Genomic DNA, 17,752 nt, shown 5'->3' with positions numbered 1-17,752 from the left:
TTCCTATTTCTGGCTTCAGCCCATACTACCTCCAGAGGCAGATCCCCCTCACACTTCCTTTCTGCAGCTGTTATACCATTTCTATATTAGCAATGCCACCCCCCCTCCTTTTTTCCCACCCTCCCTAATCTTACTGAAACACCTGTAACCAGGAACCTCCAACAGCCATTCCTGTCCCACATCTATCCACGTTTCCGTGATGGCCACAACATCGTAGTCCCAGGTACCGATCCACTTATACACTTCATTATGCAATGGTGATAATGCTGAATTCTCTACTATAGGCAGTTGTTGAGATGAATGACATAGATGCATCTAAGGGGACATCAGATCCTTACATGAGGGTAAATGGAGGAATATTGCTAATTAGATGAAGAGAAGTGGGTGGAAGCTCATGGTGCATAAATGCTGACGTAGATCAGATGGGCCAAATGGCATGGTTGGTGCCATAAAAGTTTGAAATAGTTCTTTGATTCTGACTCTACAATCTTATAGTCGAATGGTTTTTGGATGCACTGTGAAATTTGACATCTGAGTAGGTTTTGGGAGGCTCTAAAAAGTTCCCATCTCCACAAGCCTAGCTTTGGAGAAAGTGCCTGGAGCATTCATATTTTCTTTTGGGCAAGGTGGGGAGGGAGCTGGTAGTGGGAGTCTGGCCAGCCGCTCTGGAATCAGTTGTGGAGGCAACTATAGGGGAAATGGGCAATGTGAAAGGTCAGCCTACAGGACTTGGAAAGAATAAAATATCTGACCCTCCCGCCCCCTCCTTTCTCACCCCACAATCTCCCGATGCCACTTCATGCCCCTGCCCCCATCCCCATTAGCCTCTCGTATACTCTGACAATCAATGACCCCAATGATCTTGTATAACCCCCGTGTCAATTTGTACCAAATCATGGCTTCTATTTAATACGTTTACTGAGCATGCCAACTCATCCAGTATCCACCATAGATGGACCTCATGACTCACGCTGAGATGAAATAAGATCAAATATTAAGAGTCTGTTAAAGATTTCAGTATTTTGGTAAAAAGGAACTCATTGATTTTTAAAAAAACATTCAATGCATTTAAATTGTTTCAATTGATTAATCTCTTACAAAAATAAGCATTCTTATTCATTGCCCTACACCAGAGATTTTTATAGGTATTTGGAGCTATCAGTTAAATTGTGAAATGACAAGTACACCACTGTGATTATTTCTGAAATCAGCCATTCAGTACAAATCCTGTAATGATGGGCTTCAGACTTCCATCATCAGACATTGTGACTAGCACGCACTATTCTCTTCTGAAACTGAAGTTCTTTTTCTCAAATTTAAAGGCGTGGAGATTTAAATGTCTTAATAGCATGAGCATTCTAATGAGTTTATTGACATTTTACACTCCTTCATGACTACTTTTAATCTTAAAAAGCACTTGACTTCTCCAAAGATACCTGTCCAAAGGTGTCCCCAGACCTATCTAAAATACTTTTTCATCTGTCCAACAGTGTATCCCAATGCTTTGAAAAACTCGACCAAGATTAGACTAAAAAGTACAAAACTCGCAAGGTGTGTTTTGGATATCCTGCTGACAGAAATTGGATCTATTTGAAGGCAGCTATACTTATAGCTGTGCAGCTAGCTCCGTAAAGCAAACGACAAGCTGCCCCTCGCGTTTCCTCATTGGTGCAAATTATGGGTTAGGGAATGGGCCTTCTGGAATTTGGATTTGCCACTGTTCTGGATATGTTGCTTGCCTTCATTGCTCAGACCATTGAGAATAAAAGTTGGGTCATCACGTTGCAGTTGTGCAGGACGTTGGTGGGACCAGTTTTGGAGTACTGTGTACAGTTCTGGTTGCCCTGCTATAGGAAGGATATTATTAAATTGGAGAAGGTGTAGAAAAGAATTTGAGATTAGATTCTCTACAGTACGGAAACAGGCCCTTCGGCCCAACAAGTCCACACCGACCCTCCAAAGACTAACCCACCCAGACCTATTCCCCTACCCTATATTTTCCCCTGACTAATGCACCTAACACTGTGGGCGATTTAGCATGGCCAATTCACCTGACCTGCACATCTGTCGGTTTCCTCCCACAGATTGTGGTAGGAAACCGACACAGACATGAGGAGAATATGCAAACTGCACACAGACAATCGCCCAAGGCAGGATTCAAACCTGGGTCTCTGGTGCTGTGAGACAGCTGTGCTAACCACTGAGCCACCATGCCACCCCAAATTTACGAGGATGTTACCAGGGTTGGAGGACTTGCGTTGTCAAAGGGGAGGCTGGCTGTTTTTTTCACAGGAGCATAGGAGGTTGAGAGGTGACCTTACAGTGATTTATAAAATCATGAGATGCATAGATAAGGTGAATAGCAAAGGTCTTTTCCCAAGAGTAGGGGAGTTCAAAACTAGAGGGCATTTTCTTTAAAGTGACTGGAGAAAGATTTAAAAGAGACATGAGGGGCAACTTTTTCACACACAGGGTGGTTCATATGTGGAATGAACTTCCAGAGGCGTGGTAGATGTTGTAACTGTACTTACATGTAAAACACATTTACACAAGTACATGAAGAATAGGAAACATTTAAAGAGGTATGGGCCAAACGCAAGCAAATGGGACTAGTTTAGTTTGGGAAATTTGGTCGGCATGGATGAGTTGAACTAAAGGGTCTGTTTCCATATTGTATGACTCTAATTTGAAGAGCATCTCTGTCATTGTGTAATTTTGTAACATTAATCCAATGTTGAACTCTATAGACCAGAAATATGTCTGGTTTGATTTCCAATCTTTGCTGCAGTAAATGTGACAAGCAATTCAGGATTAAAGAAGGGTGTGTCAGTCATGGTTCCTGTTCTTGATGACTATTATACGTTAATAACAGGTGATAAAGTTATTTAGTTTGCCTTGGGATATGCATCCAGAACAAACTAAGCTCCTGACAAAATCATCAATTCAGTGATCCCTGTTGGAAATACACTTAGGTCACTCTGGATGGACTGTTGTCTGCACTGTAGAAAAGTCAGCCTTGTTTCATAGGGTCATCTAGAACTGCCACAGAACTGTTTCCCAGCTGAGGGTTTGTGCTTTCTGAAGGATTGAGTAATTTTTCCCCCAGTAGAGAGGGATAGGTATTCTGCTCCTAGCTTGTTGCCTGTTCAACTTCAGGGAACCCAGAGTTATCCATCTGGTTCACTGAGCCTCCATTCAAGGTTCAAGCTCACCGTTTACTCTGTGCCACTATGCTGAATTATAATGAATCGTTAACAGAAATTCTCTGTCCCTTCACAACCTCCCACCTTGTTATAAATCTGCATCTCAAGTGAAACAAGTGATCTGCAATCTTGGGCATCTTGCCATCTTAGCATGGTATTGGCAAAGATGTGTTCGGTGGTATAAACACGGAGGTAGAAACTGAGGACCAGAAGGAGGCTGTTTAGGTCTTTACCCCTGAACGTCCATTCATAAAGATGGTGGTTATTTGCAATCTCTTTTTTATTTATTTACCCTCTCTTGTCTCATATTTCTTAGTTTTTTGTTTGTTGATCAAAGGTTGCTATCAAACTTAGATTTAAAATTGGCAATTTAACTTACATTAATGGCCATTTGTGGATGAGAATTCCAGCTTTTTGTTCATGTAGAACTGTGTTTCCTAGTTTCACACCCGAAAGGTCTGGCTGTGATGTTTAGATTCTGCCTTCCAGTGCTGGACTCACCATCCAGCAGCAACAACTTCTCTCCGTTCTCCTCAGTATCTTTGTAATCTTCAATCAAATCACCCTTTCACTATCAGAAATCCAGGCAATGCACCCCAAGTTTGTGAAAACTCTTTTCTGGTCCGTGTGGATAACCTGAAACCCACCTTCATCTCAGTTTATTGGTATTTTTTTCTGCTCCTACCTCACTTATCTTCATCTAGGCTTCATTTTGAATGCATCGATATTATTTGCCGTCATGGTTACAAGGTCCACATTCTAACTCCTCTCTGGCTTGAGAAGCTTATCCTGAATTCCTTATTGTTTTATTAATGACAGTCTTGTATTTATTTCTCTGTTAGTTGTACTCCCCACCCCCCCCCCACCCCCCCCACCCCCCCGAGTCAGAATAACCAACCTTCCTGGACCTTTAAGGGACCATCCTGTATTTGATGTGGTTCTCCCATGTCTTTGATTTTCTCTGATGGGGTGCTATTTTGTAATCCCTGTGCATTACACATCTGCACACTGTGTTCTTGTCTTGATGGTCCACTCTCTCAGGATCGGCAACCCTGCATCTGTTCTGCCTGCCCTGCCAGTTGTCCCTTAATTCCTATGTCTCTCTGTCTCTCTCACTCTCTGTCTCTCTCACTCTCTGTCTCTCTCTCTCTCTCTGTCTGCCCCACCACCCCACCCACCCACACACTATCAAACTACTTCATAATTTTGAAGATCCCTCATCAGATCACCAGCCAACCCCCCTTCTTGCTCCTTCCCACCCCCTCCCACCCCCCCACCAAAAGCAGCCCAACTTGTGGTGTGCCTCCTGTAGTGCAGGAATTAGGGAGTTAACCCAAGCAGCAAAGGATGGTAGTTACTGATTTGTTCCTCAAGTCAAGAATTGAAGGATTGTAGGAGGTTGCAGAGATGAAAAGAGGCGAATCCCTAGTGGGATTTGAGAATGAACATTTTCGATCCAGGTGATGCTTTAATTGGAAGCTAATGGAGGTGAGTGAGCTCGGGAGTGGAGGTTGGGCAATAGGTGGTAGAGGTTTCAAAGAATGCAGATTACAGAGGATGTAAAGTGGGAAGGTTTCTTTCTGACCTTAATTCTGACTGTCTGCTTATGATGCTATTTTGTAACATTGAAGATTTAGAATTAAAACACTGCTCAATTTTCCAAGCAAAATGCACTATTGTAGTGCAAGGTCTCCTTGTACTTTAATTATGAAGAGTTTTAATAAAGTCAATAAAGAGTAACTCCTTACAGTGGCAAGAGAACAGGTAACCACAGGACATACATTTTAAGATGATTGACAAAAGGGCCAGAGGGGAAATGAATTTTTATTTTTTCTGCAGTGTTTTGTGGTTTGGAAAATCCTTCCTGAATGCTGGTGACAAATTCAATTCAATCACTTTGAAAGGAATTGGATTTAAAAAAAAAGATAAAAACTGCAGAGCGACAGAAGAAGAGCAGGGAAAAGGAGACTAACTGGATACTTTTTCAAAATACAGTGACAGGCTCAGTGGGGTGGATGGTCTCCTCCTGATTTAATTTCATGTTGGTTTTTCTGCCTGCCTTGTAAACAGATGCATTGTATGAAATTGTGGTGTAATTTCCATACTATAGGATTAACTTCCTACAACATTAATACCAGAAAATGGATCGAACTGCATTTAAATCTTGATTCAGTTTTACAAAACCTTGGTGAGACCATACCTGAAGATTTTTATGTAGTTTTGTTCTCCTTTAAGTAAGGAAAAAATTGGAGGGACCTGCAGCAGAGATTCCTTAAACTCAAACCTGGGATGGTGAGATTGCCATGTGAAGAGAAATTTGAAGAAACTGGGTTTGTATTCTCCAAAGTTTAGAAGAATTAGCAGTGACTTTATTGAAACATATAATATTCTTAAAAGATGCTCTCCTGGCTGTGGATCTAGAAAATGTGGGACGTGGCCTTAAAATAAGACATTTAAGACTGAGATGAGGGAGAATTTCTTCACTTGGAGGTATTGAATCTTGTTTTCTCGGGTTTTGTTTTTACAGTAAGGGCCTCAATTGGCAAATCATTTGTTCGTTCTAGGTGCGAGAGCTTGTTCTTGACAACTGCAGATCGAATGAGGGTAAAATTGAAGGTCTGACGGCTGAATTTGAGAATCTGGAGTTCCTCAGCTTGATAAATGTTGGGTTGATGTCTGTCACGAACCTTCTCCGTCTTCCCAAACTGAAAAAGGTGAGTCTTCAGCATGGCAATTTTGAAGGGAACAAAAGTACTTTTGCTATGTCACGATATTGTAGTGTTGTGGTGCCTATTATGCAGTTCTCTGCATAGGTACACTTTGTTTATATTTTTATACAAGTAATAGTTGCTCAAAATCTTCTAGTGGACCCCATCTCAATCTCCTCAACAAACAATCGATTTTCCAATGTATAATTTCAGTTACATTACACAGTAAGTTTTTGCTATAAATTCTGTGTTAGGATTGAGCCCTCCACTACCACCTGATGAAGGAGCAACGCTCCGAAAGCTAGTGTGCTTCCAATTAAACCTGTTGGACTATAACCTGGTGTTGTGTGATTTTTAACTTTGTAATCCTCTTATCCTGTAAGACAACAATTGGATTGCACAAAAAAATGCCTAATATTTGGATAGGATTTGGTGGTGATTAGTGAGGTATGGTTGCAGGGAGACCACGTTTGGGAATTGTATATCTAAGGGATAATCAGTTTCGGATAGAAAGGAAAAGGAGGTGGTGTAGCTTTGTTAGTAAAGGAAAAGATCAGTACTGTATTGAGAAATGCTGTCAGCACTGGAGACCAAGTCACAGAATCAAAAACAAATTGCTGGAGAAACTCAGCAGGTCTGGCAGCATCGGTGGAGAGAAAGCAGAGTTAATGTTTCAAAATATTAACTCTGCTTTCTCTACACCAATGCTGCCAGACCTGCTGAGTTTCTCCAGCAATCTCTGTTTTTATTTCAGATCTCCAGCATCTATAGTTCTTTGTTTTATTTTCAGGCATGGAAAAAGGGTGGGTGGAAATAAACAAGAGCAAGGGAAAAAGGGAAAAGTAATCTGTTGATCATCAAACAGTAGTGGAGCACAGAACAAATGAAGAAATACTGGAGGCTTCTAAGAAAAGAACAGTAATAATCATGGGTAATTTAATATAGATTAAGATATAGATTAAGTAAAATTGGCATGGGTAGCCTCAAGGGAGAGTTTATTGCATTTAATAGATTTGTTCAAAGGGACAATATGTTGGAGAGCCAACCAGGGAGCAGGGTATTCTGGATTTGATGAGATTAAAGATCTCATAGTAAAGGATCCTCTACGGAACAGTGATCATAGCATACTAGAATTCCAAATTCAGTTGGAGGACAAGAAACAGGATTCCCACGCTTGCTTTCTGCAATTAAACTAAGGTAACTACATAGACATGAGAACAGATCTGGCCCTAGCGGACTGTGACAAAAAAGTAGGACAGTTGATGAGCAGTGGCAGATGGTCCCAACTAAAATATATCCAGAAAAGAAGAAAGATTGTAAGAGGGGAAGGGAATCCATGGCTAAGCAAGGAAGTTAAAGCAAAAAACCTAAGGCATAACATACTGCAAAGGCAAGTGGCAAGCTGAAATATTGGGAAATGTTTGAAGATTGTCAAAAGGTTACTAAAAACAGTCATAAAAAGAGCAAAGGTGTATTATGAAAGAGAACTGCCACAAAATATAAATAGCAAATAGCATAAGCTGTAATAAAAGTGAAGACCGTAGCTAAAGTGAAAGTTGGTCCTTGGAGGATGAAACTAAGGAGTTGTTAATGGGGGACACACAAATGGCAGAGTCACTGATTAAATATTTAGCTTCAGTTTTCATATTTGAAGATACTAGTATCATTCCAACTGTAACAGGTAAAGCAGAAGTTAAAGAAAGGGAGGAACATAAAACAATCATCTTCACTAGGTTAAAAAGTTCTGAGATTGAAGGCAGACCAGTCTCTAAGGCCTGATGGCCTATGTCCTAGGGTCTTAAAGGAAGTGTCAGGAGTGATAGTGGATCCATTGGTTATAATATTCCAAAATTCCCTGAATGTGGGAAAAGTTCCACAGGATTAGAAAAATGCTAATATAATACAGTTTTAAAAAGGGAGGGAGGCAAAAAGTAGGAAACTAAACACCAGTATGTATCATTGGGAAATTGTTAGAATCCGTTATTAGGGAAGTAATAACAGGACATTTGATATGAAGGTTTTATGAAGGATAGACCAGGTTTCATTAATTTCCAAGAGTCCTTTAAAGATGTGACAAGCAATAGAGATCCTGTAGATGTAATATATCTATACTTCCAGAAGGAATTTGGTAACGTGCCAAACAAAAGTTAGTACGCAAGGTAAGATCACATGGGGTTAGTGGTAATTTATTGGCTTGTTTAGAGGATTGGTTAACCAACAGAGAGCAGAGGGTTGGGATGAATGTTTGCTTTTTCTGGCTGACAAGATGTAACTAGTGGGGTGCAACATGGTTCTGTCATCAGGCCTCAACTATTTACAAGTTATATTAATGACTTGGATGCGGGGATAGAAAGTACTGTAGCCAAATTTGCACATGACCCTAAAATATATGGGAAAATAAGTTGCAGTGAAAAAATGAGAAATTTCCAAATGGATAGGTTAGATGAATGGGTAAAATTTGAAAGATGATGTTTTATGTGGATGCGTGAGGTCATCCATTTTGGTTTGAGAAATAAAAAGGCAAATTATTATCTAAATAGAGAAAAACCTCAGAGTACTTTGGTGCAGAGGGATCCAGGTGTCCTCATGTATGAATCATAGAAACCTAATATGTAGGTACAGCAGGTAATTATGGAGGCAAATGGAATTTTGACATGTATTACTCAAGGAATGAGTGTAAAAGTCAGGAAAGGTTGCTGCAACTGTATAAAGCATTAGTGAGACTGAGTTGAAAAGTGTGGCACTGGAAAAACACAGCCGATCTGGCAGCATCCGAGGAGCAGGAGAGCCAATGTTTCGGGCATAAGCCCTTCATCAGGAATGTGGAGGGGAAGGGGTCTGAGATATAAATGGTGGAGGTTGGGCTTCGACTGGGAGAAGATATCTAGGAAGGCAATAGGTGGATGCAGGTGGGCACTAAATTGTGATAAGTCAGTGGGGAGGGTGGAGCAGATAGGTGGAAAGGAAGATGACCAGGTCAAGAGGGTGGGGTTGAGTTACAGGATTGGATCTGGGATGAGCTTGTGGAGGGGCGCTGAGATTTGGAAACTGGTGAAGTCGATGTTGATGCCATGTGATTGAAGTGTCCCAAGGCCGAAGATGAGGCATACTTTCTCCAGTTCTCTGGTGGCTTTGATTTGGCGGTGGAGGCAGCCCAGGACTTGCATGTCCTTGGTGGAGTGGGTGGGGGAGTTAAAATGGTTGGCCATAGGGCGATGGCGTTGTTGGGTGTGTGACCCAGAGATGTTCCCTGCAGTGCTGCATGGGTTGGTGTCCTGTCTCCCTGATGTAGAGGAGACCACATCAAGAGCAACAGTTGTAGTAGATGAGGTGGCTGGATGTGCAGGAAAATCTCCGCTGGATTTGAAATGATCCTTTTGGGCCTTGGACGAAGGTGAGGCAGCAGGTGTGGGCGCAGATTTTACACCTCGTGCGGTGGCAAGGGAAGGGGCTGGGTGTAGAGGGTGGGTTGGTAAGGGGTATGGACCTAACAACAAGGGAATCATGGAGGGAATGGTCTCTGTGGAATGCAGAAAGGGATGTGGAGGGTGATATATCTTTGGTGGTGGGGTCTAATTGTAGGTGGCGGAAATGCCGGAAGATAATCTGCTGTATCTGGAGATTAGTGGGTTGGAAGGTGAGGATTGAGGCGTTCTATCCTTGCTGTGGTTGGAGTTGCTGGAAAAGCTCAGCAGGTATTTTCGTCATTTTTGAAGAGAAATCAGTTAACGTTTAGGGTCTGGTGACCCTCCCTCAGAACTAGTTCATTAGGCATCATTTCACGACACTTGAAGTTGGACGTTGACTTGATGAGGTTTGAGCAAAATTACTTCATTGTCATCATATTTCTGATGAATTAAGATATTTGTCCCTCCTTCATATGTCTGTGGGCAGCCTTCCATGTTCCCAATGTTAAAAACATTGAGACAATTGGGAGGAATTATTCAGCATTGTGGTGTTACTTTTATTTGACACTGAAGACTCTCTGTGGTAACAAAAGCAAATGCCCTATTTTGGATAATTTCCAAAACCTGACATGTCTTAATTATAACACCAAGATAATGTTCTGATAATTACCAGTGTGAAGTTACTGGATCATTCTATTGTATTTATGACTTTTATCCCCCTTAAATCATGAAGCTTAAACATCTGAGCCTGAAGTTATGTGCCAAATCTTTGACATAAAAGCCACATTTGTCGAGTTTGAATATAACCATTCAAAGTATTTCACAGAACCATTATCACCGAAATTTAACACTGTCACTTAAGAAAATAACAGTTCAGAGGATCAACAGCTTGGTCAAAGAGCTAGCTTTTATGGAGTGTCTGAAAGGAGTAGTGAGAGGTCAACTGGCAGAGAGGTTTAGGAAAGGAATTGAGGAATCTTGAGTCTAGGCATTTGAAAGCACAACAGCCATGGGAGTGATTAAAATTAGGGAAGTGCACTGCAAGTTTACACTTTAACTGAATATAACTTCAAAAGAGCATCAGATGATATGATTAAAGTCTGTCAGCACATCTGGCAGACCAATAGTGAAATATTCAGCAGTGGAAAAATTGCCTTAACAACAGTTATATCGTGCTTTTAACAACCAAAGTGGTTAAGAGGAGTATTATCAAATCACAAAATAATGTGTTACATGGAATAGTGTTACTTAGATTTTACAACATTTGAATAGACTGTTTGGCTTAATTGGATACAGTGATTCTGTGAGATGAGGGATAGGAAGAAGCTTATGTGGGGCATAAACATCAGTGTTGGTGGATTGGGAAAAATAGTCATCTTCCTGTCCTGTTTGTTTAAAAAAAAAATTGTGTAAACTGAAGCAAGCTCAAAATACAATGAGCATTGGATATGGTGGTAAGCCAATGGAATGATGATTTTAGGTGATGTACTGTAATGACTTTGGTCTGATCTGTGTTAATTCAGTCCAGTATTCTAGAATTTACAGACTAGCTGATGTTGCAGCTGCTGAACTGAATACCCAGAGCACAGAGTTCCCAAATACAATCAAGGCTATGGGGTGGGGTCATTCTGCAGCAGGGTGGCACCAACAGGGTCTTCACCTCAGGCCCTTGTCTCAAGATTTGCCTTTATTAAGCTTTTACATGATAGCATTGTGGGTAAGTGGTCAGATGTGACCAGAGAACAGTGAGACTTCAATAATTCTCACGTAATTGATTATAGGTTGAGGTGAGTGCACTTCCTTTTCTAATGAATGTTATGTTTTGGGATCATAATGGTAAACCCAGCATTAATTGCCCATCCCTAATGGTTTGAAAAGCTGATGAGTTACCAACAACTTGAGCAGTGCAGGGAGTGGAGTGAACATGTTCTCAAGTGCTGTTAGGTAAGGCATTCCTGGATTTTTAAAAACCAGTGATGTAAAGAACAAATATATTTTAGGTAAGAATGGTCTGTGACCTGGAGTATTGTGTTAAATTGTAGAGATGTGCCTTGAAGGTGGTGGTGATGTTCCCATGTGTCTGCCACCCTTTGCACAGAAGAACAGGTTGAAGAGGATGAAATAAATGAGTTGCATTTCTCTTGGCTGTTTTTCATAACTTCATGCTGGCCCAAAGTGCTTCACAACAAATAAAGCATTTTTTTCAAGTATAGGCATTGTTGTCATACAGAAACATTACAGCCAATGTGTGCACAGCTAGATCCTGCAAACTCCAATTCTGTAATGGACGTACTATCTGCTGTTTAAATAGCTTGGATTGATGAATAACTATTGGCCAGGTTTCCAGAGTAATCTCCTGCTCATCTGTTCAATGGAATGTGTTATGTCTTGTTTTTAAATATTTTTACTCCAAGTTCTCATTTAGCAACTCTGTTTCCTCCTTGGTTGACTTAAGAAACACACTTTTGACTACTGTACACAACTTGCATTGGAATTTTACATTTGGTTCCAAATATTTAGTCACTTTAAGTGCTTTACACTCAACATTGCCTCAGCTACACCCTCTGTTTACACAGTACTGCTAGTGTTGTTGTAAATTCTAACATGAATTACATTGCTCAGTTTGCAGTTAGTATCATTTAACAATGGAAAGATCTAAGACCACTCTGTATGTTGCCTCCACATCTGTCCCTTTCATTGTCCAAAATATCATCCTTTATGAGACACTAACCCAGGGCCCTGCCTGCCTCTGTCGGTATAGAAACTGCCACAGCATTGCTTTGAAAAAAAGCAAACAAGTTCTCACCAGTGTCCGAATCAATATTCACCCCCAACTAATGCCTTCTGAGATAAAACAAACGATTTGATCTTCATCCCATTTGTTGTTTGTAGAAGCTTCAAAATTAGAACAGTGACTATGCTACAAAGTGTTTCAATGGTTTTAAAACACTTCGTAAATTTGCGACGTTGAGAAAGGTGCGATCAAAATGTAAGCTTTTTCATGATTCCTATTCATTTTCTTTCTTTTCATTCTGAACCATTCTCTTCTTCTAATAATTTGTCCTGTTCATTCTTCCTGGAGCCAAATTACTTAGTTTGCATGTAATTCTCCAAGACAGTAATCAATCTTGTGTGCCATGTTTTGCAGCAATATTCCCTGATCCTTAATGCCTGTGTACAGTGAATCAGACTTTGAGGTCATGTTCGACCCTATGAAAAGCTGTAAGGTTAGGTTGCCTTGGTGATGGAGAGGATATTAATTCCACATGTGTAATATTGCCCAACTTGGAACTTGCTTCTGTTCATATGCTGCTGAAATTCCAATCATACTTTTGTTACAAGAGGGTTTGATTTCTAATACTGTCCTAACTGCCCACCGTACACTCTCCATAAATTTCAATTCATCCAAAATTCTTGCTGTCCAGATCCCGTCACCCCTGTGCTCATTGATCCACATTAGCACCTGATCCAACAACACGCTAATCTAAATTTTCCATAATTGTGTTCAATTCCCTCCCCAGCCAAACCTTCACCTGCTGGTCCCATCCCTCTTACTATATGATGTCACTGCATTAGTCCAGCTCTGATCTCTTAAACATACCCATTTTAATCGCTTCACCATTGGTGGCCATGCCTTCACTAGCTTGGGTCTTAAGCTGTGAAATTCCGTCTTTAAGTTTCTTCACTTATCTTTTTTTTCAGAAGCTTCTTAAACATGCAACTTTGACAAACCATTGATCAGCCAACCTAGGCACAGTGCTAAATTTTGTTTAATGCTGTGTTATATAGCATTGGGAATGTTTTACATTAAACTGGAGTATATGAATGCAAGTTGGCTTAATTTATTGTCACAACTCTTTTCCAATTCCAGCTCGAGCTAAGTGACAATAGGATTTCTGGAGGGTTAGACATCCTGGCAGAAAAACTTCCAAATCTCACGCATCTAAATCTTAGTGGAAACAAACTCAAAGACATCAGTACATTGGAACCTCTGGTACTTTACTTTTATTTTTGCTTTTTTCTCTTGTTATGTCTTAACATGTCTGCCATGCATTTTCCCTGCACCTGCTGGTTGTCAGGATGTTACAATCTGCTGTGTGCTTTTTAAGAAGGTCAGCAGATTTTGCAAGAATGTGATGTCTATGATGAATGCTCTTGTATTCACCTAAAACGTATCATCTGCTTTAATTTAAAAATAGATCCTGTGTACATATGAAAAGCTAATCTTAGCATCATTGCATTGCTGCTAACAATTTACATGCCCTTCTCCTGTATTTTGATTCAATTTTGATATTATTCAAAGTGGTGAATATTCTCCACTATTAGGCAGCAGTCAGGAGTGTGATGGAATATTCCCCATTTTCCTGGATTAGTGTAGTTCTAAGGACACCCAAGAAGCTCAACGTCATCCAGGACTCTTTACTTTATAAATCTCTATAAGATTACCCCTCAGCCTCCGATGCTCCAGGGAAAACAGCCCCAGCCTATTCAACCTCTCTTTATAGCTCAAATCCTCCAACTCTGGCAACATCCTTGTAAATCTTTTATGAACCCTTTCAACTTTCACAACATCTTTCCGATAGGAAGGAGACCAGAATTGCACGCAGTATTCCATAAGTGGCCTAACCAATGTCCTGTACAGCCGCGACATGACCTCCCTATACTCAATACTCTGACCAATAAAGGCAAAAATACAGTTGCATCTGTCTACACATTCACCTGAAAGAGAGTGTCCCAGTAACAAGTCCTGATCCATTTTTCATTTCTCCTAAGTGGGCAATCAAGCACCATGGGACTAGAGTTCCCAATCATTGCATCGGTTTGTCTAACTGTGGTCAGTGAAAAAGCTTGTTTGAAATTGCACAAAGTTAAGGGCACCTCAAATTTCCCCTATGTTTTGAACTAGTTCTAAAAGAACTTCTCCACCAGACAAGCAATGCATTGACAGCAAGTTAAACACCACTGGGACTTCCTGTTAATTGCAGATTTGTAGCTCTCTGAGGTAGCTCCAAAAGTGAAACTCATTTTTTTTTTTGAATGCAACATTACATATACCGTGAAAGAATTTTTGGAATTGATGACCCAATCTTAGCGGGAAATAAGTTTTCTTATTGTTCAGCCAGTTGTCTGGTGTTTTAAATTATTTTTGGGTTACCTGCTGTGACGGATTGAACCTTTGTTTAAAAATGCCTTGTTTGTGACAAGCCCATTTAAGTATTGAATTAATCAAACTTTATCAAGTTATCTCTGAAATATATCAAAGGAAAATCTTTTGTAAAGTAATTTTCCTTTTAAATATATTCTAAATTGGATTCTGGTTGCATGTGTTCATGGCAAATGTTTTCATTTGCTGTTATGTAAATCACTTCATGTCAAAACTCAGGAATGCTTTTCCAAACAGGCTTTGGTTTGGCTGTAGTTTGTGCACAGAGCAGAAACTCTTTACTTCTTAAAAAAAAAACTTAAAAACAGTAGACTGTTGGAGGTGCTTTAGGGTTATGAAAATGTTCAATAGGACACACCTAGAGATGATGTTTCCAATTGCAGGTTAGGCCTGTGCAGTGGGGAGAGGAGGCTTGGGCGGAGTTTCAATGCTGGCATGGCCCAATTGGGCCAAATGGCCTGTTGCTGTGTTGTAAATTCTATATAATGTTTCTTCCACAGAAAAAATTAGAGAACTTGAAGAGTCTGGATCTTTTCAATTGTGAAGTGACGAACTTGAATGACTACAGAGAAAGTGTGTTCAAGCTTCTCCCCCAGCTCATGTACCTGGATGGTTATGATCAGGAAGACCGAGAGGCGCCTGACTCGGATGCAGAAGCTGATGGTATTGATGATGACGAGGATGATGAAGGTAACCTTTGTAGTTCCTGGAGTCTCTGGAGGGCTAGGAACAAGAGGCACTGAGTTGGTGCAACGCCCAATGACGTGTAGATCGAACTCATTCCCTAGGTGTTCTTGAGAAGGTGGTGGTGAGCTGCTTTCTTGAAATACTGCAGTCCACATGCTGTAGGTAGACGTACAAAAGGAATTCCAGGATTTTGATTTGATGTCACTGGAGGAATGGTGAGGATATTTCCAAGTCAGTTAGTGTCACTCACATATACCTGCTGCCCTTATCCAAATAGATAGTAGTCGTCTGAACTTGGATGATGCTGTCTAAGGATCTGCTGAATTTCTGCAGTGCATCTTGTAGATAGTACACATTGCTGCGATTAGATTTTCAGTTGTAATTTTGACAGTCTCCCTTAGCTGAGTGATGCAGTGCAAAAGGAGGTCAGTCAGCCCATTATGCATTTACTAGTTCTTTAGAGAGCTCTCTCGATCACCATTGATTAAAACCCATCCATTTTTCCAACTGATCCTTCTTTCTAACCACAAAATATTAGTATTCATTCTCAATTTTTCATTTCACAAATGCATGTTTGACATAGCTTATAACTTAAAGTAATAGAGACGTAAAGCACTGAAACAGACCCTTCAGTCTAACTTGTCTATGCCAGGCAGATATACTAGATCAACAAAGTCCCATGTGCCAGCATTTGGCTCTTATCCCTCTAAACCCTTCCTATTCGTGTATTCATCCAGATGCCTTTTAAATGTTATAATTGTAGCAGCTTCCATCACTTCCTCTGACAGCTCATTCCATACATGCACCACCCTCTGCATTAAAACGTTGCCTCTTCGGTCCCTTTTAAATCTTTCCCCTCTCACCTTAAACCTATGCCCTCTAGTTTTGGACTCCCACATCCTGGGGAAAAGACCTTGTCTATTTACTCTATTCTTGCCCCTTATGAATTTAAAACTTCTGTAAGGTCAACCCTCAGCCTCTGACAATCTAGGGAAAACAGCACCAGCCTATTCAGCTTCTCTCTATAGCTCAAATCCTCCAACCCTGGCAACATCGTTGTAAATCTTTTCTGAACCCTTTCAAGTTTCACAACATCTTTCCAATAGCAGGGAGACCAAAATTGCACACAGTATTCTGTGCAATTTGCTGTACAGCCACAAGAAGACCTCCTAACTCCTGTACTCATTGCACTGAGCAATAAAGGGAAGCCTACCAAACACCATCTTCACTATCCTATCTACCTGCGACTCCACTTTCAAGGAACTATGAACCTGCACTCCAAGGTCTCTTTGTTCAGCAACACTCCCCAGGACTTTTCTATTAAGTGTATAAATCCTGCCCTGATTTGCCTTTCCAAAATGCAGCACCTCACATTTTATCTAAACTAAACTCCATTTGCCACTCCTCGACCCATTAGCCCATCTGGTCAACGTCCCGTTGTACTGTTAGGTAACCTTCTTTGGTGTCCACTAAACATCCAATTTGGTATCATCTGCAAACTTACTAACTATACCTCCAATGTTCACATCCAAATCATTTATATAAATGATAAAAAAAAAAAATCCTTATGGCACTCCACTGGTCACCGGCCTCTAGCCTGAAAAGCAACCCTCAATCACCACCCTCTACCTTTGAGCCAGTTCTGTATCCAAATGGCTAGTTCTCCCCGTATTCTATGTTATCTAACCTTGCTAACCAGTCTACCATGAGGAACCTTGTCAGACACCTTACTGGAGTCCATATAGATCACGTCCACCACTCTGCCCTCATCAATCCTCTTAGTTACGTCTTCAAAACTGGCTTCTACCTTTGAGCCAGTTCTGTATCCAAATGGCTAGTTCTCCCCGTATTCTATGTTATCTAACCCTTGCTAACCAGTCTACCATGAGGAACCTTGTCAGACACCTTACTGGAGTCCATATAGATCACGTCCACCACTCTGCCCTCATCAATCCTCTTAGTTACGTCTTCAAAACTCAATGAAGTTCATAAGACACAATTTCCCACGTGCTTGGTGCAAGAGACTAAACAGGCAACACTCAAGTTGTGAAGACATACAAGAATATCAGAAACACACATAGTACAGCATAAATGGCATCAATGAAGGAAAATGAGTCTGCCAGCAGAGTTTGAGCTGATTTCAAATTTAAAGTCATGACTTGCTGACTCATCAAATAATTGTGCTAAATTTAGTGGTTTGAAAATGGAAGAGGAGGGAATCCTTCCTGAAGAAGGAGTGCCACAAGGATCGGTGCTAGGCCCTCTACTTTTTGTCATTTACATAAATGATTTGGATGCAAGCATAAGAGGTACAGTTAGTAAGTTTGCAGATGACACCAAAATTGGAGGTGTAGTGGACAGCAAAGATGGTTACCTCAGATTACAACAGGATCTTGACCAGATGGGCCAATGGGCTGAGAAGTGGCTGATGGAGTTTAATTCAGATAAATGCGAGGTGCTGCATTTTGGGAAAGCAAATCTTCGCAGGACTTATACACTTAATGGTAAGGTCCTAGGGAGTGTTGCTGAACAAAGAGACCTTGGAGTGCAGGTTCATAGCTCCTTGAAAGTGGAGTCACAGAT

At 40.7% G+C, this 17,752-nt stretch overlaps 1 protein-coding gene across 1 annotated transcript in view; it reads left to right on the top strand.

The window, feature by feature from the left end:
* anp32b (acidic (leucine-rich) nuclear phosphoprotein 32 family, member B) overlaps nucleotides 1-17,752 on the top strand; it is a 56,231-nt gene that overhangs the window by 21,716 nt on the left and 16,763 nt on the right. The window contains exons 2-4 of the mRNA XM_043717108.1: nucleotides 5,768-5,917; nucleotides 13,190-13,312; nucleotides 14,983-15,172. Coding sequence (XP_043573043.1) covers nucleotides 5,768-5,917; nucleotides 13,190-13,312; nucleotides 14,983-15,172 — 463 coding nt within the window. The remainder of the gene's footprint in view (nucleotides 1-5,767; nucleotides 5,918-13,189; nucleotides 13,313-14,982; nucleotides 15,173-17,752) is intronic.

Source organism: Chiloscyllium plagiosum, chromosome 2 (genome assembly GCF_004010195.1).
Source record: "Chiloscyllium plagiosum isolate BGI_BamShark_2017 chromosome 2, ASM401019v2, whole genome shotgun sequence".
Lineage (NCBI taxonomy): Eukaryota > Metazoa > Chordata > Chondrichthyes > Orectolobiformes > Hemiscylliidae > Chiloscyllium > Chiloscyllium plagiosum.
The sequence above is the reverse complement of the archived record's forward strand: the minus strand, read 5'-3'. Positions and strand labels throughout refer to the sequence as shown.